The 27,623-nt window shown below is 40.0% G+C and overlaps 1 protein-coding gene across 4 annotated transcripts in view; it reads right to left on the bottom strand.

The window, feature by feature from the left end:
• Positions 1-15,491: 15,491 nt before the first annotated feature.
• Positions 15,492-27,623, bottom strand: part of zbtb42 (zinc finger and BTB domain containing 42) — a 35,122-nt gene continuing 22,990 nt past the window's right edge. The window contains exons 7-8 of one of the 4 annotated variants that reach the window (XR_011351204.1): positions 24,278-24,456; positions 22,255-22,656 (exon numbers count right to left, since the gene is read on the bottom strand). Coding sequence is in view for 1 of the 4 variants with exons in the window: in XM_069916562.1 (XP_069772663.1) it covers positions 15,541-15,719 (179 nt within the window). In the remaining 3 variants the exon portion in view is untranslated. Of the gene's footprint in view, positions 15,720-22,254; positions 22,657-24,277; positions 24,457-27,623 lie in introns of those variants that run through there. The other 3 variants (XR_011351202.1, XR_011351201.1, XM_069916562.1) reach the window with 3 other exon arrangements.

The following is a 27,623-nucleotide window of genomic DNA, read 5'->3' as shown; positions in this document are numbered from 1 at the left end:
TGAATGGTGTAATAGAAACATAGAAAATAGGTGTAGCAGTAGCCATTTGGCCCTTCAGATATACAGCACCATTCATTATGATCATGGCTGATCAGTACCCGGTTCCTGCCTTCTCCCCACACCCCCTAATCCCCTTGGCCACAAGAGCCAAATCTAACCTACACTTAAATATTTACAGGGAACCAGCCTCAACTACTTCCTGTGCCAAAGAATTCCACATATTTACCACTCTCTGAGAGAAGAAATTTTTCCTCATCTCAGTCCTAAATAAATTCCCCCTTATCCTTAAACTCTGGCCCCTGGTTCTGGTTTGTCCCAGCATTGGAAACAACATTCCTGCATCTAGTCTGTCTAAACCCTTAAGAATTTTATGTTTCGATAAGATCCCCCCTCAATCTTCTAAATTCCAGAGAATACAAGCCTAGTCTATCCAACCTTTCTTCATATGCGAGTCCCTCCATCCCTGGTATCAGTCTAGTGAACCTTCTCTGCACCTCCTCCAAGGCAAGGATATCCTTCCTCAGACCGGCAGTGCGACTTGGGCGGGCGGGAGACTGGCAGCGCGACTGGAAGGGGATGGGGGGTGGATAAGGCAGCACAATTCGGGTGGGTTTAAATCTGGCTTTCCGAAATCTGGAAAAATCCAAAATTTGGAACACACTGTCCCCCGAGGGTTCCAGATAAAGGATCGTGTACCCGTTTGCACAATGTTTGCTGCTGCCACAAAATGTTGAATTTCATGACAATAAATTATGATTCTGATGTCACACAGAAAATTCTACAGCACATACAAGGATTGTGAAAGCACTACAGATTTAAACTCTAGGGTTAAATGTTTCCATATTAACCAACTCCACTCTGCCTGGGTCCATGCTGGACATTATGAAACATTGATCTTCCTCTCGGTATTTTTAAAAAAATTAACTTGCAATTCCAATCACGATAGCCCAACACCTTTTTTTGAACCAGTTCAACACCAGCATCAGAGGATCATCTTTGAACTGCAAAAAAAAATTCTTCTGTTCATGATATAGTGGGATTTGCATGCATAAAATAGTATAGATCCTAAAATATTGTAGAAATTACACTGTGGCTATTACAAAGGCTATTGCAGAGGCTTGGCTGGCAGAAGGACAGGATTGACTGATAGAGTTACCAGGGTTTAGGTGTTTTCAAAGGAATGGGAATGGGAGGTCCGGGGAAATGGGGGGGGGGTGTGGGGGTATAGCATTACTGGTCAGGGCTAGTATCCCGCTGTAGAAAGGGAAGATGCTGTAGAGGAAGCATCTATTGAGTCAGTGTGGGTGGAAGACAGAAATAGGAAGGGAGAAGTGATTGTACTAGTAGTCAAAAGGCCTCCAAATAGCCCTCGGGACAGATCAGTAGGGAGGTTTTGGAATGGTGCAGAAATTACAGGGTTATTGTCATGAGAGACTTCAACTTTCCTCATGGTAACTGGCACCTACTGACTCCAAGAGGGATGGATTGGAGAGAAATTGTCAGGTGTGTCCAGGGAGGATTCCTGACACAGTATGAGGAACAGTCAACTAGAGGAGGTTAGATCAAGTACTGACAGGGGTACAGTGATAATTTTTTTAAGTGGCATAGGTCACCAACAACACCAGCAAGGAGGTCTTGCGAGACCTGGCCTTAGACAATAGAAAATAGACAATAGGAGCTGGAGTAGGCCCTTCGGCCCGTCGAGCCAGCACCGCCATTTTACAGATCATGGCTGATCACTACCATCAGTACCCCTTTCCAGCCTTATCCCCATAACCCTTAACTCCTTTGCCCACTAGAGTCTTACCTAACTCTCTTTTGAACATAATCAGCGAATCTGCCTCTACCACCCTCTGTGGCAGAGCATTCCACAGATTCACACTTCTCTGGGTAAAAAAATGGCCTTGGTGGCCACCGTGTTGTATTTGGTGTTGTAGAATTGAGAGCATGGTAATAATTTAATAATATGACAAAGTATTGCACAATTATCATAAAATATAATTATCTACAAGAAAAAGACAGCAATCATGTATTTTACTAATTTAAAACTAATTATCTACTTACCAGCAATCAGAAGTTTCACAGTAATTTCCACTAAGGGTCAGGTGCAATATATTTTTGGGGAACTGAAGCAACTCTTGTCCTGATGTCATCTGATGATCTGTGGTACCCCAGCCAATGATATGGCAATACGGTTCAGGATTCCACTGAACTAGAAGGTCCTCATAGTTTAACAAGCATAAGTGCTGATACACAATTTATGAGAATTCTTGAGCGTGTTGTTGTTATCAAGTTCCTGTGACTGAATCTCCTCTCACACTCAGCAATACTAATAGGAATAACTTGTGAACAACCCAGTAATGGACATAAATCTTGCGGAATGCACATAAACTCTGAATACATTTATTACAGAGGAAGAAGAAAGCTTAAACCTCTTCCAGAGAGATGATATTGCAGCTTCTCTCTAACTTGGGGGTATTTCAGCAGGTCAGAAACCTTTATCAAGGACACACATTTCATTTAGCAGGGATTTATACAGACTTTGTTCAGAAGTTTGAGAATCTTTCAAGGATGTTGTCATGAACATAAAGTGTTGCAAATTGTTTTTTTAAGACTAGTAAGAAACTGTAGATAATTAATGGAGATAATTTTATTGTTGTTGTGCAGTGAACTGGGATTCGCTGCTAGTGTGTTCTGCTGATGGCTGGCTCTGCATCCCAGCTCCACCCCCATCTGCTCACATATAACCCTGGTTTCCCTCCTAAACCCAGAACCCTTCTGAAGACTACCATGAGACCCCACCCATAGTTATAAGCTAATAAAAGAGTTTGTTCTCTCTCCAGTCGTGAGAGCTTTTATTCGCACTACAATTTTATTAGCTTATTCCCTGAATGATGCAAGCACTTCTCAAGCCTGGAATGCTGGTGATAGACCCTCTATCCCCCAACACAACTGAGGAGTTCACGTACTGGCTAGACTTCTTCCAGGCCTACTTGAACATGACCAGAGATGTTTTCTACACCAATGAATTCATTTCAAGGGTAGGAATGAAAGGGTATGCAGTCATCAGGGACTGCACTACACATGACGCTGACATTGCAAAGCGAGGTCCTAGCGAGGCACCGACTCGCTCTACGTTGCCAACAGCCAGGAGAAACCATCGATGACTACCTGCTGGATTTGTGGATGCTTGCCGAGAAGTGCAGGTACAAAGCAGCTACAGGCCACCTTTGTGAAGAGCAGAATCAGGACACTCTAATTGTGAGGGTTTACTTGAGGTACATGAGGCAGCAATTACTCAAATCAGGTAAGAAGGACCTGGCTAACCACATTGAACTGCCCAAATCGTTGGAACAGGCCAAGCTCAAGAATGACGACCTCAAAGCCAGCGAGCTCGCTCACCCAGGTGACCCTTTCCAAGGACTGCCTGCTCCCACTACCCCAGCCCTAATGGCTGCCACTTCTCATGTTAGGGAGGGCTTTTCCTGCAGCAAAAGCCAGCATCCCTGATTTCGTTGCCCGGCTAAAGACTGTGTGTTCCACCTGTAGCAAGAAAGGGCATTGAGTGAGGGTTTGTCGTGCGAGGGGAAGCTCAGGGAAGTACACGGCCTGCACCGCTCCAGGATCAGATTCTAGCCCCAATCCATCTGCCCCAAATTCACCCGGTCTCACTTGCTGTGCTACACGTCGATGCAGGGTGGCAGTGAGGAAACGGCGCGAAAAGGCTCGGCGGCCATTTTGCCACGACCCAAGTACAAACTCTGCACCACCAGCATCATCAGAGGAAGAAGGGTGGCCATCTTTCCGCACCACAAGGACGACACCATCTTATCCATGCAGGGCAAAGCAGGATGGTGGAGGCCACTCAAGTGAGGAGTATGAAGTCTCCAGGGTTTTAGCCTCAATGGTCCTAGATCAGGACAGATCTCACCAGCTCAGCAACTCCCTAGTGACTGAGAAGGTAAATGAACATTCCACTAAATGCCTAATTGTCACAGTCTCTACTGAAAGCTTCATAGACACACGGACTGTGCAAGAGTACAACCTAAAGATGTATCGCGTATTCCTTGCATCTCATTTGAATTCTGTGTATATTCAACAACATTGTATAGTACATCTGTCATTTGAAAGGTGGGGGGGGGAAGTTCTGTAAATTTCACCTGGATATACTTGATGCTCCGGTGTTGTCGGGTCTGGACTTCCTGTGTCACCTTAAAAATGTGACTTTGGAGTATTCTGATCCCCTCCCCCCATAGTGGTTCAGAACAGAGGGCCCCCTAAAATCAGAACCCACATGCAGCCACTTCACACCAAATATTGACTCCTCTCTTCCCGAATCTGTCCTCGGACCGCAAATCTATTGCTACTGTGACAGAATATAGATGTGTTTTTGGGAGATAAATTTGGCAAGGTATGTTAGTGTAGGTCACATACAAACACTTTAAAACAGATCTTATTTAAAATATTGGAGCTCTGCTAATGCTAGACATGTTGGGGCATCAGAGCCTTTGCAAAAGCTATGTAGAGTGCCCAAGAGACTTCACTAATGGATTGTTGTTTACAAAAAGGCAACAGATTAAAGAACAGAGAGAGAGAGAGATCACTTCTACAGTATTACAGTCAGCAACAGCAGCTGGGACTAGAACAGGACAAGCTGGAAAGCTTGTAGAAAACCCCATTTGGAAGATGAGTTGTAAGAGCTTAGTTCAGCCTGGTAAAAGCCCTTGTGGTTCATGCAAGAGAAGAGGACTGGCTGTCTAATGTTTCACTTGGAATAAGAAAAAACAAAAAGGCACTCTGTGGTCACCTGAAAGAAAGAGGTTATCATCTGGAGAATCCTGAGGGTGCAAGTTTCATCAGCAAGACACTGAAGTGACTGATCGAAGTAAATCAATTGTGGCTGTCCTGGAACAACAAATCTCTCTCTGAAAACAAACAAGAAAATTTCTGAGCAGCAACCATTTACCTTTCAAGCACCAAAGCCTGGTGAACTTTATAAATGTTAAATTCTGTGCACAGTAGAAGAATTGCCTGCAACCAGTGAACTTGGAGGAATGAGAAGTGAGATTGGACTGTGAATCAAATAACTTTTCTGAACTTACACACACTTTACATACACATGCGCTTAGAATTAGAAGGGGGTTAAGTTGGGTTAGTTAAGTCAATACTGATAAGTTAAAGTGTGATTCTGTTTTCATGTTTAAAAACAACTTTTGCTTAAGTAAACATTTGTCTTGGTGAATTTCTATTGCTGCTGGGTTTTGGGGTCTTCTGTGCTCGTAACATTTTATGGGGATTCGTCCTTTCACATTGAAAATTGGAGTTTTTGTGATTATTAATTAATTGGGGTTTTTTTTCAAGCTAATTTAAAGCTTGTGTGTGGAAAAACAGCAGCAATGGATGTTGATACATTTTTGTTACAGCCATCACCTGCAGAGCTGCAGAGAAAGGGAAAAGAGGTACTGATGGTTATTTCTAAGGCATTAAAGCTGACTGAAGTCAAGCAGTGAATGAGGAAAATACAAATACAGAGGATTATAGTGAAATATTATATAGGTGAGGGAAAATTTATTGAGAAGGACAGATAATTTTCCGGAGGATGGATCTATTGTATTGCAATTGGAGTTGGAAAATCTGAGGGTGTTAGAGGCTGAAAAACAGAGGATATAGAAGTTAGAGGTAGCTGAAAGACAGAGCGAATACTGCAGTCACTAACATCTAAGCATATAAACTTAGAAAAAAAACACAAATTACAGTTCTACGCTTGACTGTCTAATACTCTTTGATTATAACCATTAGCACATGTTGTGGTGCAGGTATTTAATCTATTTTAAGTATTTATAAAATCTTTCAAATCATTTTGCAAAAGTGAACTGAGCACAAATAAAAATAATTTTAAAAAGATGCATTCTTGCTTACATCCAAAAGGTATGAGAGACCGTTTTGAGCAAAAATATAATGAATAGTTGTGAAAATATATCTAATGACTAACATCCAGCAGTTACAAATCAGTGAATCGGTGAGGACTCGAAAGGCCAACGTGGCCTGTTTCCGCTCCGTAAATAGTTATACGATGAGGAAAGGATTCAGTATTTACAGTAAGCATTATGAGTAATTAAAGAGTTGTAGCAGACATTACACTTCAATGTCAATGGTTAAAAAAATTAAAATAGCATAGCTAATTGAAAAGCAAGTGAAAGAAAGCAGGTAAATTGATTTTTCCCCCAAAAGCATATTCTGTGTGAAAAAAGCAAGAATCCAGTTAACAATTTCTGACAAAATAGTTCATTAATTAGGAGCAAACTGCATTTTGTTTTAGAATATGAACAGAATTTCTGTAATTCTGTAAAATTAGTGGTTCAGAAAATATTATGAAAATGGTAAATCAAAATTCTTTTATGTAAGTTTCTCAGAATTACTGCTATTAACCTTTGTAAACACTGAATGAGATATAGAATCTCTCTGAGAGATTTGCACAACACACTCAGGAAATTTGTTCATTTGCTAATATGGCAGTAGTGAAATAGCCACTGGGCTTTGTTTTGAACTGGATATTTTAGTCTGTGGCCTTCTCTGCTTGAGTTGCCCTATTTTAATTAAAAATAATCAACTCTTCCATTGCTGTTCTCCTATTCCTTTCCCATGTTGAAATGGTCATCAGCATGCAACCATACAATCCACAAACATACATGATATCCTGTTTTTAAAAAGTAGGGAGTGCTTTGTTGTTTGACAAGAAATATAAATTTTCATGGATTTAAAAAAAGCAAATAAAATGAACACTGCAGTTTTATTAGAGTACAAGATGGCTGGAAAAATGAATTTAAAAATGAAATTTTGAACATTGTGTCATACATGACCATTTGGCACTCACAACACATTGAGAACTGCAAGATTAGCCCATAAGGCAATAGATTGACTTTTACTGAGAAAACCTATTTAAGAATGGCAAAGCTATCCACATGAATCATTTCACGTGGCAATGAGTCACTCATTCCCATCACCCTGTACAAAGAATTTCTACTTCAGGATTTTAAAAATTTTGATCCAATGGTGGCTATCATGCATTTTTAATTCTCCTGTCTCAAACTCACCACTGAATTAAAATTGTTTACTCAAGTAAAAAGTAAAATCCTTCAATTTTTAAATTGCATTGTTGACTATTTTGATTTCTATTCCACTGAAAAAAGGTCCTTAAAATAATTTAGATACTATTTCTAATTAAAGATATTTAAATATCAGTCGTAACACTTGAATGCTATTTATTTGTACATATTTATGCAAAGATTTTAAACATCAAAGTTGCTTAATTCAAATCTGCCAAATTGATTGATATTGTACCCGTAAGCTGGTGTTTAATCTTAACTATTTTCTCTTGCAGCAAAGATTTGAAGTGAAGTAAGGAACAGTTAGCATGAAACACAAGAGCATTGTAGAGCTGTTTTTGGCCATCAGTTCCAGCCTGATAACATGCATGGTTGATTGTTCATCAGCAGAAGATGTGCAAAGATCAGTAGAAAAAAAACCAAAGAATGAAAACCTTTGGCAAAATGTAAAAGGTGTGAACAAATTCTGTTTTAGATACATTGAAAATAGTTGACAAGCATGGATTCATACTGGCACTACAATGGCACAATGTGTTTCTCCATGGACTTGTGTGGTATAAATTCACATATTTCACTGTTTTCATCCTGCTATAAAAACCAAATAGTGAAAAGAGGTCAATTACTTCTCCACAGGAAAGGAAAGGAGATGACATGACAAGCTACTCTCTAATTAAATGCCTACTCATCAGCATGAATGAAACCTGCTGGTAGGCTTTCTTTTCAATTATGAAAATTATGGAGATAGATTGCAAAACTTAGAACTACACTAATGATAGAAAAAAATGTTAAAAAATGAACAAATATATTAATATTTGTTTACAACGGCATGTTGGTGTAGTAATTAGCGCAACGCCTTTACATAGCCAGCGATTGGGACTGGGGTTCTAAACCCACGGTGTCCATAGGAGTTTGTAAGTTTTCCCTGTGTCTACATGGGTTTTCCCTGGGGGCTCCTGTTTCTTCCTCCTGTTTGAAACGTACAGGGGAGTAGGTTAATTGGGTGTAAACTGGGCAGTACATACTCATGGGCCAAAATGGCCTGTTACAGTACTGTATGTCTAAATTTTAAAAATATATAAAATTTAAATTTGTAGATTTATGAAATGTGCAACTACTTTCAAACCAGTTGCAGACCGCATTTGGGAAAGGTCCCAGAATTTAAATGTTTCTTTTTTTTCCATTGGCAAAGATGAGAAGGTAAGGTGAAATGTACAAGTTATTGGGGAATTTTAATCAGGTAATGTGGACAGGAAGCTTTCTCTTGTGAGATAATTTTACAAAGTGTTTCCCCAATTGAAGGAGAGAAAAGGTGACATTTTGAACTCTCTGCAGATCCTGAGACTTTGTTGCAATTTTTTCCTTAAGTGTAGTGACAGTAGAACCTTTTGTAGAGGTGGATATAATTGATAAGAAAGTGAAACATTATCCATGGATAGATTGGAAAAATAACTGTGACAGGCAGATCAGCTGTGATCTTAGGCAGTACAGAAGGCTTGAGTGGGCCAGTGGATTAAATATGCTTCAAATTCAAATGTCCATTTTGATCTTCTTCTCCTTCTGGCTATGCATCCCATAGAATGATGATAGTTACCTTCAGTCATTTGTGGGGGTTGATATGTGTGTCCTGGAGTTGCTGTACAGGCTGATCCTTGCTTGCCACATACTTGGCAGGTGAGGCCTGGAGGGGCAATAGGGGCAGCAGCTCTGTTGTGGCACTTTCTGTGCCTTTCCTCTGCTGCCTCTGAGCTTTTACTCAGCAGCGTTCACACTTTTTCTGATGGTTCCCCTTCACTGCGAGCAATCTTGAACCAGATCCTTCCATGTTGTTGGGGCAATGTCAGCTTTCTTGAGGCTCCTGTGCAGAACATCCTTGTACCTTAGTCCCTGGCCTCCTTGTTTTTGGGTATCAATGGACAGTTGGCCATACAAAATGTCCTAAGGCAGTCTTCTGTCAGACATTCTGATAACATGTCTTGCCCAGTACTGCTGGTATTCTGGCTTGAGAAAGGACCTCGATATTAGTGTCCTTGTCATGCCAGATAATCTTCACCAGAGAACATGCGTGATGCTGCTGCAGTTGGTCAAGCTGACATGAGTTACTATGATATGGGCATCACATATCACATCCATATAGCAAGGTTGATATGACAACAGCCTTGCACATGGTGGCCAACTTGATGTTCTATGACCAAACCTGATCTTTCAGCTGACCAAAGTCAAAGCAGGCCTTTCTGGTTCTTGACTCAATCTCTACATCTAGAGAAGCTGAGGATGTTATTGTGCTGCCCAGGTAGCAAAAAAACTAGTTGGCAACATTGAGATGAGCATCATCAATGAGAACAGTTGGTTCAAAACGTCTGTCATTTTTCAGGCTGGTTGTCAATCCGTAGCTCTTAGCAGCACTGGCAAAGCAACTGGATCTCCTGTAAGTCTTTGAAAGAGTGGGCAACCAGTGCACAGGTCATCAGAAACTGTAGCTCATGCATCCACAATGTCCCTGACTTTTTTTTGCTCTCAGTCTTGAGGTTGAGTTTGTAAGAAGACCTCTAACTTTAGGTCTGATGTGGCACCCTGAAGAATAGCAGTGAAGAATAGTCCAAACAGAGTAGGAGCCAAAATACAATCCTGTTTTATGCTATTGCTGACGGGAAATGGGTCTGACAAATCACCATACGTATTGATGTGGCCTTCTAAACATTCGTGAAACTGACAGGTGATGTTGGTTAGGCATGGAGGGGCAATGAAATTTGGTAAGAGCTTCCATAGGCCATCTCTATCAACAGTATCAAACGCTTTGGTTAGATGTGACAGAGATTTCTCTGCTGCACAGTGCATTTCTCTTGGAACTGCCTCAGTGAGAAGATCATATCCACTGTATTACGGCCTGTTGGAAAACCAGACCGGCTTTCTGGACGGTGTTGTCCTTGATGTTGGGCACCAAACGTCTAAGGATGATCTTCATGACACATTTTCCTGCAACTGACAGAAGAGAGATGCCACGATAATTATTGCAATCTTTCTTGTCTCCCTTGTTGTAGATAATCACAATTGATGTGTCTTTGAAGTATTGTAGTTCTGCAGCTCCCCACAACTTTGTGAACAGCTGGTACAGGCATGATGGCAATGTGTTACCACCATACTGGTAGACCTATCATTTTGATATTATGCTGTCAGTAGAAGTGGCTCCAAATTGACGGGTCTTCATACACTTTGAAACCTTGTTTGCTCTTTCCCTGTTAGCACATAGTTGTCATAGTAGTTAGTCAATAGCAAACATAGTTTCATGCCTTTTGTACAACCTATTATCTCAATTTCCCACAGATAATGCAGAGGGGTGGATTAAAATTATAAAAATCCACAACACTTCATTCTCACTGGAAATGCACAAATGAACAGAGTCTGAAGACCAAAAATGACAAGTACCGAAAGCAGAAGATAACTCTAATAGACAGAACAAAAATGCTTTACAAGATGGATCTGACAATCTCCTCCATCCCTTCACCTTTCAGCATTCGAAAGAGAACACTGTATCTCTGTCCACTGTTGCATCGAGCCAGATAAAATTACAGCACAGAAAACTGGCCCTTTGGCTCTTCTAGACTGTGCTGAACTATTATTCTGCATAGTCCCACTGACCTGCACCCAATCCACAGCCTTCCATACTCCTCCCATTCATGTACCTATCCAAATTTATCTTAAATGTGAAAATTGAGCTCACATTCATCAATTCAGCTGGCAGCTCCTTCCACACTCCCACCACTCTTTGTGTGAAGTTCCCCTAATGTTCTCCCTAAACTTTTCTCCTTTCACCCTTAGCCCATGTCCTCTGATTTATATCTCAGTGGAAAAAGCCTACTTGTATTTACTCTAACTATACCCCTCAATGTTGTATACCTCTATTAAATCTTCCCTCATTCTTCTATGCTCCAAGGAATAAAGTCCTAATCTGTTTACCCTTCTCTGCAAGTCTGTTCCTGAAGTCCCAGCAACATCTGAGTAAATTTTCTCTATATTCTTTTAATCTTATTGATTTCTTTCCTGTAGTTAGGTGATCAAACCTGCACATGATACTCCAAATTTGGCCTCATCAATGTCAAGAAGGAGCAAATAAGGTATTTCAGAAGAAAAAAACTTAAGGAAGTCAAGAAGGCAAAAAGAAGACATGAGGTTACTTTGGCAGACAATGTAAAGGAAAATCTGAAAGGTTTCTACAGGTATGTTCAGAGAAAAAGGATAGTAAGGGACAAAGTTGGTCCCCTTGACAATCAGAGTGGTTGGTTATGTACGGAGCTTGCATGGCCCAATTGCATCCAATTGATCTACAACCCAAGTACGTTTTGAATGGTGGGAGGAAACTGGAAACGCTCGGGAAAACTACGAGAATATACAAACTCCATACCGAGAGCATGGGATTTAATCGCCAGTCCCATTGCAGGCATTTTGTAACAGTGTTGTGCTAACTACTAAGCACTTCCTCCTCTAATCTGTATGGGTTCCATGATCTCATTGCTTGTTTTGCTTACTTCCCTAGACTCTGTCGATTTCTTGAGTAAATACTGATGCAAAAAAAATGTAAAGATCTCTCCCATCACTTCAGGCTCCATACATAACCAACCACTCTGATCTTCAAGGGGACCAATTTTGTCCATTACTCTCCTTAGGATTTTCTCTCACCTTGTCTGCCAAAGCAACTCATTTCTTCTTTTAGTCTTCCTGATTTTCTTAAGTTTTAAATGCAATTTTTAATACTCTTCAAGTACCTCATTTGCTCCTTGTTGCCTATATCTGCTTCTTAATCAGATCCCCAATATCCCTTGAAAACGAAGGTTTAACTTTGTTAACTTTGCCTTTAATCCTGATAGGAACCTCAAAATTTTGCCTTTGAATGCCTTCCACTTGCCAAAACACATCTTTGCCAGAAAATAACTTGTTCCAATACATGCTTTCTAGATCCTTTCTCATTTCCTCAAAATTAGCCTTACTCCAGTTTAGAATCTCAACCCAAGAACCAGACCTATCCTTATCCATAATTACCTAGCATCTGAACCCATGAAATTAGTGGCATTATGATCATTGGACCCAAAATGTTTCCCCCACACAATCTTCTGTCATCTTTCCTGTCTTGTACCCCAATAGGAGATCCAGGATCGCACTCTCTCCAGCTGATAACTATATATTGATTGAGAAAACATTTCTGAACACATTTACCATCTCCAAACCACGCAGCCATTTTATGGTATGGAATCACATTCAATATGTGGAAAGTTAAAATCTCCTACTATCACAACTTTAAGTTTCCTGCAGCTGCCTGCCATTTCTCTACAGATTTTCTCCTTCATTTCTTGTTGATTATTGGGCAGTCTATAATACAACCCTATTAGTGCGGTCATCCTTTCCCGTTCCTCAGCTCCACACATATAGCCTCAATAGACAAGTTTGTCCAGTCTGAGCACAGGTGTAACATTTCCCCTGATGAAATAGATGCATCTGAGAAGATTTCCACCACATACAACCCTTTGATTTCTGTCTTTATATACAGTCTTCGCATTATCTTTTCCCTCCTCCACTCCGTTTTCTGCTCTGGCACTCAGGTTCCTATCCCCCTGCAAATCGAGTTTAAACCCAGGAGCATCACTAGCAAACCCTTCTGCAAGGATACTAGTTCACTTCTAGTACAGATGCAAACCGTCCCTTCGGAACAGGTCCCAACTTCCCTGGAAGAGAGACCAATGATCCAGAAACCTGAAGCTTTTTCTCCTGTACCATCTCATTAGCCATGTGTTAAAATGCATTATCCTCCTATTTCTAACTTCAGTAACACATGGCATGGGTAGTAATCCTGAGATCACAACCCTGTCTTCAACTTAGTGTCTAACCCCCTGAACTCTCTTTGCAGGATGGCATCACCTTTCCTATCCTGTCATTGGTCCCTTCAACTACTCAGTTTTCCACAGTACTTTCCCTTGCAACTGCAGAAGATGCAACACCTGCTCAGTTACCTAATTTCCTTCCCATCATACACAATGCTTTTAAATGAGGCAGCAGTTCACTTCAATTCCAATCTAGTCTATTGCATTCAATGTTCATGACATGGTCTCCTCAACATTGGAGAAACCATGCAAACCCCAATACAAGCTTGGTAAACAATCTTCAATGCTCCATAATGTAAAAATTTAAATAACTCTGTTACAGAATCATCCCGTTTTGTTGCAAAATTATTCATCTGCAATACTATCTCAGTTTTTCTCTCCCCATGTACTCTGCCTGCTGGGTAATTCTAGAATTCTCTCTTTGGTACAACCACAACTCTGACCTGCAATCCACAGTTTTACAAGTTTGTTTTTTTTGTGTCTATTTTTAAACTGTCCTCATTACTCTTAATAAGCTGGCTCTAGAAAATGGGAAACCCTGTATTCACACTAAGTGATACTCCCTTTGAAATAAAAGCAGAAAATGCTGAAAACACTTAGCAGTTAAGCATTATCTGAATGACAAAGCAGGCTTGAAGAACACTTCCTCCTAATTTCTCATGCTCTGACGTTAATTTCCAAAATGGCGATGTTGGCAGCACTACTGATCTCGTATGCCTACTGCTTCACAACTGACAGCTCAATTAGGAACAGTTCTCCACTCAACATTTTGCTCCCCCTGCTGCTAGTGCAATCCTATCCTCTGCAAATAATAACTGAGCATCTCATATAAGGCAAGTGCAGTCACGATGCATCCAGCTGATGTACAGATGCCAAGCGAGAAGGAACAAGATGCAAATAAGAAAGGCAGCTGTTGAATTGTAAATACATACATGAAGCAGGAAATAAAAATAGAAAATGGTGAACGCACTCAGCAGATCAAACAAGATCTGTGGAGAGAGAGAGAGAGAAACAGAGTTATGCTTTCCCCCATCCCCCAGAGGTGGAGCAAAATTCAAGATTTGCCATCGGCAGAAACTGTCTGAAGCTTCTCTTATAGTCAAAGAGAAGCAAAAGGGAGTCCTCTCAGAGTCACAGTGTCCATGGATTTGCTTCCAGAGCTCCTGCAGCCTCCACAGCCACAGCTCTTTCACCAGGTTGAGCTTTTCAGGAGGGGGTTGGCGTGCCCTAGCACAGAGCAGGGGGCCCCCTCGGTCAAAATGTGGTGCCCTACCTCGTGCTTTGGCTCAGCTATGGAGAACAGTGGCGCCACTATAGAGGCAAACTCCGCCAGGATGATGTGGACGAGCACCTTGTCAGAGAGTGTAATAGAGTCCAGATGGGGGGCGGGCAGCTTGGCTTCCCTCAGAGGCAGGGTCTGAAAGGTTTCAGCATGCACCAAGCACTGTCCTTTGAGGTCAACAAGCAAACATGGGGCCAAAAGAAGCCAGCCCCCAGGGGCAATTGTGCCACTGCTGTGAGAGTGAAGGTCCACGTAAAGTGGCTGTTGCCAAAATGAAGGGAGATGGTGCGGGTCCCAAAAGTTCGAATGAAGGAGCAGTTGACACCCCTCAGTGCTGGGCCCTGCTTGGCGTTGGGGATTTCAAGGCTTGCAGGGAGTAGGATGCTTATCTTGACACCAGTGTCAACCAGGAAACACCTACCCAACAAGAAGTCCCAGATATAGAGGAGGCTATCACGTGGGCCAACCACCGCAACCATCAATGACAGTTGGCCAGGGAATTTCCTGAAAACATGCAGGGTGGGCTTCTGTACCCCATCGCTGATGGTAGTAGGATAGCTGACCCAGAGTGTTCACTTGCCTCTCTGCTGGCCTTGATCTCATCAGGGTTTTTTCATGGGGCTTGCTGATGTCCTTTGTTCTCCAGAGCACATCCACTCAGGCTGTGACCCTCTGAGGGCCGCTGAAGTCTTCATCCATGAGCAAGAGTTGGATATCCTCAGGCAGCTGCTCCAGAAAGATCTGCTCAGAGAGCAGTCAAGCCTCAGTTAGGGTGAGCATCTCGCTCATTAGGGTGGATGGGGCTCTGTCTCCCAATCCATCCATATGCAACAATCGCCAGCGCGCTCGTGCTGGGAAAGCCTGACCGTGCAGGTTAGTAGCTCTTTGAGGGCCGTATATTTGCCTTGCTCCGGAGGCTACCAGAGGAAATCTACAACCCTTGCTGTTGTGTCTTGATCGAGGTTGTCATGATGTAGAAGTAGTGGGGGTCAGTGGCGGTGATGTGGTGAAGCTGAAACAGAGGCTTAGCCTGCTTGAACCACACATGTGGCTGTGACACCCAAAATGTTGGAAGCCTGAGAGAGACCATGTGGAAGGTTACTGGCTCTGCTTGATCCATCATCTTTGGGTCCAATTGCCAGTTGGACCTGTCAGGGTCACCAATATAGCTTACGCACTACGTGAGCGTGAAGAAGAATGACACACACACACCAAAGCCTTGGAAAATGAGACTGGTTTATTGCTCTGGCCATTGCGCTTATATGAGCCCCTGGCACGAATGTCATGACCCTGCGTCATAGGAGCACTGGCCTAAGATTGGTCGGCATTCCCAGCATAGTTCCCATCTTCCTGCCGTGCGGAGGTCACCTGAAACGATGGCCGGTATCACCCCCAGGTCCGCATGGTTGACATGTTCATCGGCCATTTTATGGACTGGTCTGCATCTCCATGTGCAGGCCGCTACAACAGCATCCAAAATATATATTTTAACAAACAAATTGAAAAAATAATCTTTTGCGCCTTTCTAGAATATATTGAAAACATGTGATTAATTTCTGCCATAGAATCAGAATTCCAGTATTAAAAGATGAATGCCATCATAATATAATTAGGATTATATCTCAGAATACACAACTGCTGACTATAATATAAACTCTGCAATTTTGAACTATTTTAGAAGTTAATTTTCAAATGACTTTGGCTAGTTTACCATACATTACAGTTAGAGTCTATAAAATATTTTTTTAAAAATACTTTGTTGAAGGGATCAAGCTCAAAACGTCGGTTACGTATCTTTATCTTTGCTACATAAAGTACAGTATACTTTTTGACCTGCTGAGTTTCTCCAGCATTGTGTTTTTAACTTCAATCACGGTGTCTGCAGACTCGTATTTTTCTCACATAATTTTGGGGCACATTGACAATGTTTAAATCCAGCAGCATCCACAGGAAAGATCAAACCCATGTCTCTGGGACTGAGAAATAACAGCTCAAACTACTGAGGGTTGTGTTGCTCCAATTTATTATTAAATTACCATATTATTTTCAATTATTCTTAAATGTTATGATTAATTTTAATAATTAAATTAATTTTATATATTATATAATTTTATCTAAGCTTTCTGTGCTCCGAAGACTTGAAGCAGTATCATATATGGAGACAATTGACAAGTACTTTTTTAATGCTTCCTAACAATGTACAACCTGGTAAGTCATTATCTACATGCCCTATTTGTGCTGCTGTGTGTCTTTGTGGCCTATTGTGCAATTGATTGTAAAAATTACAACATTAGCTTGTCAAGTTCAAGAATTTCATATTTCTAATATTTTACAGAATCATTTGGTTTCAGAGTCAGTGAGAACATGGATGGGGCCACAAAAGGGATAAAATTGAATCTTGAATCCATATCTCTGTTATTTCTGCTATCACTGAATGTACCAATACCATTATGCCCATCAAGGCTCTGTATTTTTCCATGGCTGGTTAAGGAAAAGGGGTGGCTTAGATGTGCATTAAAGAAGCAGCTGCAGCATAGTACTTCCTTTACAGATTTCTTTCTTTATCAATATCCCTCAAGAAGGGTCCTGAACTCCATTATATTGTCAAGCAGTCTAGACAAAGGACACGGTGTGGATGTTTTATATTTCAAAAGGCCTTTGACAAGGGTATTACAGTAAAGATATTAGCATGGTAGAGCAATGGCTGATCAGCAGAAAACAGTGGGAATAAAGGGATCATATTCTTATCGGCTACCAATTACCAGTGGTGTACTGCAGGGGTCAGTGTTGGGGGCACTTCTGTAAATGATTTGGAATGTAGAATAAATGGCTTTGTGGTAAAGTGTGTAGATGATACAAAGATAGGTGGAGGGGCAGGTAGTGAGGAGGAAATGGAGAGACTACAGAGAAACTTAGATTAGGAGAATGGGCAGAGAAGTGGGAAATAAAATACAAGGTTGGGAAAAATGTTCAGTTATGCACTTTGATAGAAGGAATAAAATGGCAGACTATTATTTGGATGGGGAGTTAATAAAAATGCTGGATACCCTAATGGCTAACCTCCAGGATGAGTTGCTGGTGAAGAAGGTGAATGCAATGTTGGCATTAATATCTAGAGGAATAAGATACAAGAACAGGAATGTGATGTTGAGGCTTTATAAGGCACTGGGAGATCTTACTTGGAGTTTAGGAACAGTTTTGGGCAAACTACTGGAATTGTGCTGGAATTGGAGAGATTTGTAACAATGAATCCTGGAATGAAGGGATTAGCATATGAGCAATATTTGACTGCTCTTGGTTTGTACTCCTTGGAGTTCAGAGGAATGAGGGGGGACCTCTGAAGCATTTTAAATGTTGAAAGGCCTGGACAGAGTAGATGTGTCAAAGTTGTTTCCCATGGTAGGGGAGTCAAGAACAAGAGGGCACAAATTCAGGATTGAAGGTTGCCAGTTGCCTATTTAAAATAGAGATAGGGAGAAATTTCTTTAACCAGAGAATGGTGAACCTCTGGAATTTGCTGCTATGGGCATCTGTCGAGGCCAGGGCCATTGGGTATATTTAAGGCAGAGATTGACAGGGAAAGTCAGGGCATCAAAGGTTGTGGGGAGAAGGCAGGGAAGTGGGGCTAAATGGAAGAATGGATCAGCTCATGATGGAATGGCAAATGGCCTACTTCTGCTCCAACATCTCAGATCTATATTATTAATTTCCATGTATCAAAACCATGTGTGAAAGAACCAACTGTTATTTTACTAAACTGTATGTAATTTGGACCTGTAAAATAACCTTAATATATTTACATTGATTTAAGTGAGGGACTTTTCATTACTAGTAGAGTGGAATGTTGTTATCTGACTGCTTCTGACACCCAGACCCCTCAGAATTCTGACATTAATGAAACAGGAGAGTTTTGAAATTACAATTGATAAACTTTAACCATGATAAAATTTCAGCAACTGCAATAAAGTTTAAGGTAACTTTAACCACTTTATAACCATTCGCACTCGACTAGAAAACTGGTTTGACTGCTTCTTTGCTTGCAGCCCACTCTGCTTCTTACCTCAAGTTTCAAAACTCTAGGGTAAAGTGCACTCTTCTGTTGCTTCTGGATCTTGAAATGACCTTCAGTCTTTATTTTTTCCCCGAATTACTTACCTTTTAAATCCCTTAACCCCTGAGCCTTCTGAATCTTGCACTCTATTCCCTACAGTACTTCCCAACTCCACAACATTATCCAAACTAGGAAGACCAAAGAACCTCGGATTTTAAATAATAAGAGCAATTTTCAACCCATATCTGTGTACTACAATACAATTTTACATTCAACTACACAAAAGTTCAAAAAGAAAATTTGCATCATGAGCTTGATGTGAGATTCCATTACTTATGATTTATTTATCAGCAATGTAATTAGTCTAATCTCCACAATTAGCCACAGCTAATACCCATCACGGTTCAGAGGCTATTAATCCTCTTCCTCCAATTCTTGGTCCTGCTGAAGTAACAAAACAAAAACTTTTCATTTTGGTAAATGAGTAAAGAGGTTAGAATGTTTAAAAAACCTACAAAGAAAATAAAATTTACTGCTCGTGATCATGGATCGAGGCCTGTAGGTGAATACCTGTTTAATGCATTTTCTAGTTATATTTTTTCCACAAAAATAAACATTATTCACAGTAAAAAATGTATACAAAGGGAAACAGTGCAACATCTTTTTGTATTCTTAGTGCCACATTCTGACATTCATTTAATTACTGTACATTTCAGTGTTAACTATTATTTATACTTCAAAGCACCATTGCCACTTGGGTGACCCCATGGATTAGTTTCCCCTTCTGTTGTTTGAGGAGCTTTCTCACCAATCTCAGTCCCTCAATGGCTGATAGTGGAAGGTCCCTCGATTACAGTCCTTCATCTTGCATTGGTTGCACTGAGCAACCTTTAGCACATATTACTACAGCCTGGAATGTGCCAGTCAGAAGTGTTATTTCTCAGTGTTACTTGGGAAGCTTCTTAAATAATTTAGAGATAAAATATTCAAATAGCCAAAGAGACTTTACTTACTGATGCCTTCCACCATCTTAGGAATCTGCTCACACACATGCCCACAGTGGTGCACTACAGTTACTCCAGTGTGTTCTTACAAGGTTACAAAATAGTTCACATTATCCTGACTATACAACATGCCTCCTTCTCAAGATAAATTTCATTTTATCACTTTCTTTCCAGTGCAACTTAAGAAACTGAACTTGTACACTAGTTTATTTACACAACTCTTTTTAAAATAGTTTTATTGATATCGCGCTGGTGGCAGTATGTTCCTTTGCCATCTTGTGGATTTGGCTGCGACCGTTGGGCTCTGTGTTGCTGGTACACGTGTAGGTGATGTAGCTTGTTGTGCTTCACCTGACAACTACTCTGTTGATGTTTTGGTATGAGTGGTTGTGGTCTCTTCACTTGATACCTCACTTGATATTGGAGTTGCAGGCTTTGCTGGTATTAAAGCTTTCTGATTCATCACATCTTGTGTCAACCGATGTAAATTCTGTTCCTCCTCAGCTGATTACCAGAGGCTGTCTTGACATTGTATGATCTTGGTATCTCAGCTTCTCTGATTACCTTTGCTGGAGTCCATGTTTTCAACGTCAGCTCTTGAATATGCACATACTGGCCTCCTAAGAGTTCTGGCAATGTTTGTGCATGTTTGTCATAATGCTGGCATCCTTCTTACGTGTCAGCCAGTCTTCTTCTGGTTCCCTTCTGGTCTTCTGGAGGGTGTATTTTGCTTGGCAGAGTTGTTTTATATCTCCTGCCATTTAGAAGTTCTACTGGGGACTTCGTGTCAGCTCTTAAAGGTGTTGCTCGTAATGACAGAAGAGCTAGGTATGGGTCTTCTTTATTTTCACGACATTTAACTATTGTGCATTTTACAGTTTGCACTTGTCTTTAAATGAACCCATGACCTTTAGGGTAGTATGGGGATGATGTAGTGATAACAAACATATTCTCTGCAGCCAGCTTTCTGAGTTCTTGTGACGTGAACTGTGTTCTATTGTCACATATTAATTGCTCGTTTATTCCTTGTTCAGCAAAGAACACACTTATTTCTGAGGCGATAGTTGATGGTCTCAGGTCTTTTACCCTTTTGAAGAACATAAACTTAGAGTAGTAACAGGCTACTAATAGTAACACTCTTGATTCTCAGTGAATAAGTCTGCTCCCACTGTGTGCCATGCCTAGCAGGTACTTCTGTGGAAATAATTTCTTTTTTTAATTGTGTTTCTGTACTTTTGGTATATTTGACATGTAACCGCCATATTTTCAATGTCTTTGTATATACCAGTCCAGTACACGGCTGACTTCTCTCTGAGTTTGAATTTCTTCATTCTCATGTGACCTTCATGTATTTTCTGGAGAATCTCTTTCTGCTTTGTTTCAGGTATAATCAGTCTTGATCCAGCCAGCAGAACACCATTCTCTAACGATATGTCTTCTCTGATAGACCAATATTGACGTATTGAAGGCTGTATCGGCTTTATCTTCTTTGGCCATCCTTGTATTACTTGTTGAGAAAGCATTTGCAACATATTGTCCTCAATGGTTTCTTCTGTGATCTGGCTTAATTTATTATTGGTCACACAGACGAGATGATGCATCTTGATCCCCTTGTCTTCCATTTCATATTTTTCATTTGGGGGAAGTCATGACAATGTATCATCAAGCACCTTTGCCTGGTATGTATTTTAAATGGAACTCATAGCATTGTAGTCGTAGATGTAACCTCTGCAGTCTAGCTGGTGACTTGCTTAGGTTCTTTCTCTGGATGTGTTCCAGTGGGCGATGATCACTTTCCACTATAAACTTTCTTCCATGCAGAAACTTGTGAAACTTCTCACATCCGTACACGACTGCCAACAGCTCTCTCGCAATATTGGCATATCTGGTCTCTGCTGTCGTTAGTGCTTTTGATGCAAAAGCTATTGGTTTTCCTTCTTGTACTAATGCTGCACCAAGACCTTTGTTAAATCCATCTACTTGCAGAGTGAGGGTTTTTTCTCTATTATAGTATCTCAACTCCACTTCTCTGCATATTATTTCTTTGAGCTGGTCAAAACTTCCCTGATGTGATGGTGACCACTGAAATTCCACGTCTTCCTTCAGCAACTCTCTGATGTTTCCTGTGTAGTCTGGCATATGTTGTATGAAGGAACTTGCGTATTGGACCAACCCAAGGAAACTTCCAAGTTCCTTTTTGTCCTTTGGGAATCCTATCTCAGCAATAGCTTTAACCTTCTCTGGGCCTGGCTTGACCTCATCGGGAGTGTACACCATTCTGAAGAATTGGCATTTCTTCTCTCTTATAATGCATTTGTCTGCAGGAACTTGTAACGACCAAATAGAGTATTGAACATTGTTAGTAGTGTTGATTCCCAATCTAGTTTCACATTCCAGTATCCATTCTTAGCATCTAGCTTGCTAAAGATTTTGGATCCTGTTAGTTCCGCTGTGATGTCTTCTAGTGTTGGTGTTGGTGTTGACCTCTATTTTTTGCTTGATTTAAACCTTTAGGGTCCAGGCAGATTCTCAAGTGGCCATTTGGTTTTTTTCAGTAATGTTTTTTCTCTTCTTTCCCTTTGTATTTCAGTGACTTACAATCAATTGTATGGCTTTATTCCTGTTCTCTTATACTGCTTCCATCATGTTATGTCTCTGTGTTACTTGGGAGGCTTCTTAGATAACTTAGAGATGCAAGATTCAAATAACAAGAGACTTTACTAACTGATGCCTTCCACCATCTCAGGATACTGTTCACACATTCACATATACATACACCCCACAGTGGTGCACTACAGTTACTACAGTGAGAAGGGTGTATTCTAACACAGTTATAAAATACTTCCCATTATCCTGACTATATAACAAGAAGCATTCACTCATGCTGGAAGACCAGGGTTTGGATTGATCAAAGAGCATCTTTAACAGAGTTGATGATCTTCTAGCAGCATTGGGTCTATCTCTGCATGCATCCCATGGAAAGATCACATAAATTGGAGAATGCTCTCTTACCCTGGTGCTGGGGATGAACCATGACAAGGACCCCCATATCCTCCAAACTCTTAGCAAATCCACAGTGAGCGAAGTGGGTGACTGTCTCCTCCCCACTGCAATTGTCTTGATAGTAACATGTGTTGGGGGTGATATTCCAGTACTACAGGAAGGATACGATCAAGAGGGCTTCTCTTACCACCAGCCAGACCAGATACTTGTACCTGTTAGAGAGTTCAGGCAATGAGGCATTCTGACAGATGATGTGAATAGTCTGCTCAGAAAACCACTCCACAATATCCATCTAGTTCTTTTCCCTCAGTGTCTGCATGCTGACCATTGCCTGATAGACCTGTGGTCAAAAGTGAGAGTTATCTCTCAAGATCAATCATTGGGCTCATCTTTGTTAGAAATAGAAACTCCAGCATAATTCATCTGATTTTTGTCTTTCTTCCCCACAAGTATATAGTTATAGGTATTCTTAATGTTCTGAAAGTAAAATACTGTAGATGCTAATAATTGGCAATTTTAGAAGTGCTATCTATACATACATACTGAGGTCGGCAACATTCATGATTCTGGTTACCTACCATCCAGTTCAAATTTTAATAAACACCAGGTAGAAAATTATAAAGTTTCTGTACAACATATTTTTATACAACTTTGTTTCTAATAATTGATGGAACATTATTGTGCTTTTTATTAATATTTTAAATATTCAAATTCAACATAGTGCCATTTTAAGAGCATAAAATGGGAGCAACCACAATATTTTGCTCAGTAGGGTGTCCTGTGCCTAATTTATGTGCCTGTTCTGTTCAGCCAGAGGTTTTTGGTTTTATTGGGTAGGCACTGCAACAGCTTGAAATGAAAGCAGGTCCCAACAACAATGTAGAAGCAACTCCGAAAAGTCAGTATGCTGCAAGAAAGGGAGTAACGTTTCACATGAAACAAAGTACCACTACAAAGATCATGATGCACAGGAAATCAACGGCAATTTATTCATTTGTTTGGTCCCTTCTGAATTCAACAACCAACAGCTGATAAAAATCATAATTAATTACTTCAATGATTCACGTAATTTAGTGCCAAATACACTGAAAATAGCTTGTATTAAATAGAAAAATTAATTATCTGCAAGATTTCTCTCCTCCCTCCAAAAAAAGAAGCGATATTTAAAATCAACAGCTGTCACTGCATCAGGAAAAAAGACTGACAAAAATTAGGTAAATTTTTCATTCAGAATCTTCAGAACTCCACCCAGAAACTTTGGCTGCTGCATTTATGAGCTTGTACAAGATTGAGATCAATAGACCTTGCTCCCTGGGAATCATGGTAGGATTGGGTAAATGGTGCATAAATTAGTTCATCTGGATTTGACCAGGTCAGAAATCTAGCATATAGCTGGTCCTGTCCTTATGTAATCATATTAGATTACTGAAATAAAAACATTAAAACCTGGAAATACTCAGCAAGACACATCATCTGAATCCAAGGTCTTTGTCCTGAAATATTAATTGCCTCTCTCTTCATGGACACTGCTTGTCTTGTGAATACTGCCAAGACATTGTTTTTATTTCTGATTTCCAGCAACAGACATATTTTACTTTTATCTTTATATACACTAAAAGATTTCCACCTCATGTTCTCAATGCTACTTTTAAATTCATCGATTGATTTAGCTATTCATACAAATTTGTTAATCATATTTTCCACATCACCTGTGCTGTTAGCCAGCTCTTGAACTACTGGAGGCAAGCATAACCAGTCTGAACAACTTGTCCATATTTATATTTTCTAGAATTACTCCAATCAGATTCTTAATAATTCATGAAGCCTCAGCATATTTATCCTATTCTTAAGACAGCAGAGAGACACAAAATATCTCACTGATCACCATATTTTACTGTGATTTATAAGAAATCATAGCTCGGTTTAGAAAATTTGAGCTAAATATCGTATTATATACTTACAACTATCCTTTACTAAAGCAATTCTAGTCAATATCTCTTCCGAAAGTTCTGTTTGACTCTGGCTCTGTTATTCTCATATCTTCAGAAGCAAAGTCTGCTGGAAATTATGGCCATGCTGAGTACAACAAGCATTCATCTGTATGATTATTATACTCCATCCTGTTTATGGGTAGACAATTCTTGTTGGCATGAAAATAGATAGATAAAAGAGCAAAATATTATTTATCAGTACTGACTGAGATAATTTAATTACAGTCTTTATATCAATGAGTTAAGTGTCTTACAGTTTGAAATTTTAGTATATCCATAACTCAGTTTGTTAAAGAATAAATTGTTTAAAATGTAGGTAGTTGATTATTTGCTGTGCAATTCACAAAAATGGTAAATGTGTGCAGAAAAATTCAGAGAACTCTAGAAGCACATTTTATCTCAATTTAGGACACAATGGGGTTTGTAAAATGTATCAACAATACTCTGCATTAAAAATGCATTATGTGACATTCATTTTGAAATGTTGAATGAGAATGGAGCATAGAAATCCATTTAAGCAAAATTTTAAAGATAAACATGAAGATTAAAGCACACACTACAAAATCATCTACAAATAAGGCCATTTGACTGATTGTATGCATGACATCCATTTACGAGCAAAATTGACTCATTGCACATCCACCCCCTCCCTCCACGGGCTTGCAAATTTTTGTCCACCATATTTTCTCTCTTAAAGGCCAAAATAGTACCTGCCACCCCTACATCTGCACACAGTAAACTCATGATTCCAACTATATGCTCCATACAAAACCTTGCTCCTTTATTTTGTCTCCATCACCTTTAATCCTTGACCCTTGAAGCAGAGGGGACAACCTCTAACTGCCCTCTCTGTCCAGAACCATTACATATACATTTCTATCAAATCTCCTCTCCGCCCATTTTTCACTGAAGAAAGCAGACCTATCTCGCCAATCCTTACAACCAGTGTCTTGTTCCAGGACCTTAAATCATTTCTGAATCCCCTTTAATGCCGTCACAAGGCCATCAAAATTGAAGACAATACTCCCAAAAGAAGCTGAACCAATGTTTTCTCAAGGCTCATTTGTGTCGACTTTTTTATGGTTCACTAAATCTTTCCCATTTTGTATTTAGTGTTAAGTGTTAGTCTGATTTATCATTGTTCCCAGGTTAGTTAGAAAACTCTGACATGAGGCAGACTAGAGAATGCTGTCAGATGGTACTTGTCAGATGTTAGTGAACTTGAACACATTACTGCTCAGATCGTAATACATTATGCGCAAAGATTTCTGATCATTTTGGTAGCAGACAATACTTTCCCAAGGGGACTTGTCCCATTCATTGCAAAGCCATCTCTAGCAAATAGCTTCCAACTGCATTTTTTGGAGTTTTGTGCAAACAAACAAGAAACATCAAGACTGGGACATTCCAGTTTTGTGGAACCTCCGTGCATGTCTAACTCTTTTGCTGAAAATAAATTCTCTGCTGAGAATAGGGTTGCTAAGATTATTTCTGAAATCAGTGGCTAGTTTGAGAGCCAAGCTCATTGTTGGCAGCAGAGGAGAAAGGTCATTTAACTGGTGGAAAGATCCCATCGGAGGTCTATTTAAATTAATTCAGAGGTCAAACTGCGTACAGGAGTCTGGGTCACTTCAGGCACCTGAAGAAAGCAGCAAACTTTTTATGGAACACTTGTTTATAACTACTTCATCAACTCCAAAGATAGTGGTTAGCCCTTTGAAGGACGAGGACAATTTATCTCTGGAAGGACAGAATGATCCATTTTGACCACTCACTGTTGAGAAAAACTCTGGCTTTATCACATTCCCCCCATCCCCGTCCCCATCCCCCACAGAAGTTACTACAAATTAGATGATCTTGTCACACGTTTCATTGCTGAAAACTAGATGGTAGTGTTGAAATTCATGCAAGTCTGGATTTCCCCACCCCCACCTCCAAAAGGCCAACCATTTCAATTCTGTGCCTCATTCTCACACCAACATGTCAGTCCTTGGCCTCGTGCACTGTCAAACCAAGGCCACCCACAAAGTGGAGTAACACCACCTAATATTCTGTCTGGTCACTCTCCAGATGTTGTGTTCAAGAATAGGTTTGATGGGTTCAAAGAGAATCAAGGCTGAACAGTAGGCTTTATTTACACACAGGGCAATTCACAAAAGAGGCACACACTCACACACACACAGTATATTGAAAATTTCTCATGCCATCACATCCATATCCTCTTGCCTATTGGCCTGTGCTCCTCCCCTGCTCCTTTCCCAGTCAGTTTATTCAAGTGCCTGTCTGTTTTTGCTCATTTCTTGACAAAGGATTCAGGCCCAAAACATTGGTTATGCATTTTTTTCCATAAAGAACACTGCATGACCCGCTGAGTTTCTCCAACATCTTTGCGTATTAAACTACAATCATGGTGTTAGCAAACTTGGTTTAACTGGATATTCTTCTCCTTTAATATTTTTACTTGCCCCTTCCTGAATAGGCGAGGTTGTATAATTGAAAATTCCAGAAGAAAAAGCCTTAGCAACATTTTAGATTGGGTTACTAGAGTCAAATTTCCTTAACATCCAAAGTTTTATTTAAAAAAAAGTTAATATATCAGGGATAAGACCAAAATGAAAACTTAATTTGTTTCAAAAGGTATTTGTGAAAATTGGATTAGAAGTCGCAAGAAAATGTATAGCAGTGACATGGAAATCAAATTTGCATCTGGGAATGGAGATGGCATGCTGAAATACATAGTTGTCTATCTCTTGACAAAATTACATACAACTTAGGAAATAAATAGGATACCTTTTAAAAAATTTGGTGCCCATATTTACATATTGTAGGTATTGAAAGGTATCCCCTGAACCTCAGAAACTTATCAACTCCCTGAAATCAGTACCTGATTAATATAAAGGAAAAGGTTGACTGAATGTATTGAAATTTTAGTAAATAAATGTGTTTCTTTTTCCCTTTTTTCTTACTTTTTCTTTTCTTTCCTTCCTTTTGTTTTTCTGGTCTTTATGGTTATCATTTTTTTGGGGGGAAGGGGCTTGGGGGTATCTAATAGCATGTATTATTGATTTGGGGTGTATTTTGGATATTTTCCTACATTTGGAGATTAATGCATTTTATGAAAATTTAAATAAAATATTCAAGAGGTACTCCCTTTTTTGAGAGCAAATCAATTGCATTGGTTTACCAAATAATTATATCTTTTTTGCAACATAGCTCCACACTTGGCTTAATTTTGCCCTTAATATTTTAAGTATTTTACTGCTTTCTGCATGACCTTATAGATTGGACAAGCCATAAAACTACTTCAGCTTTTACA

This window comes from Narcine bancroftii, chromosome 2 (assembly GCF_036971445.1).
Source record: "Narcine bancroftii isolate sNarBan1 chromosome 2, sNarBan1.hap1, whole genome shotgun sequence".
NCBI lineage: Eukaryota > Metazoa > Chordata > Chondrichthyes > Torpediniformes > Narcinidae > Narcine > Narcine bancroftii.
This window is presented reverse-complemented; position numbering and strand designations above follow the sequence as displayed.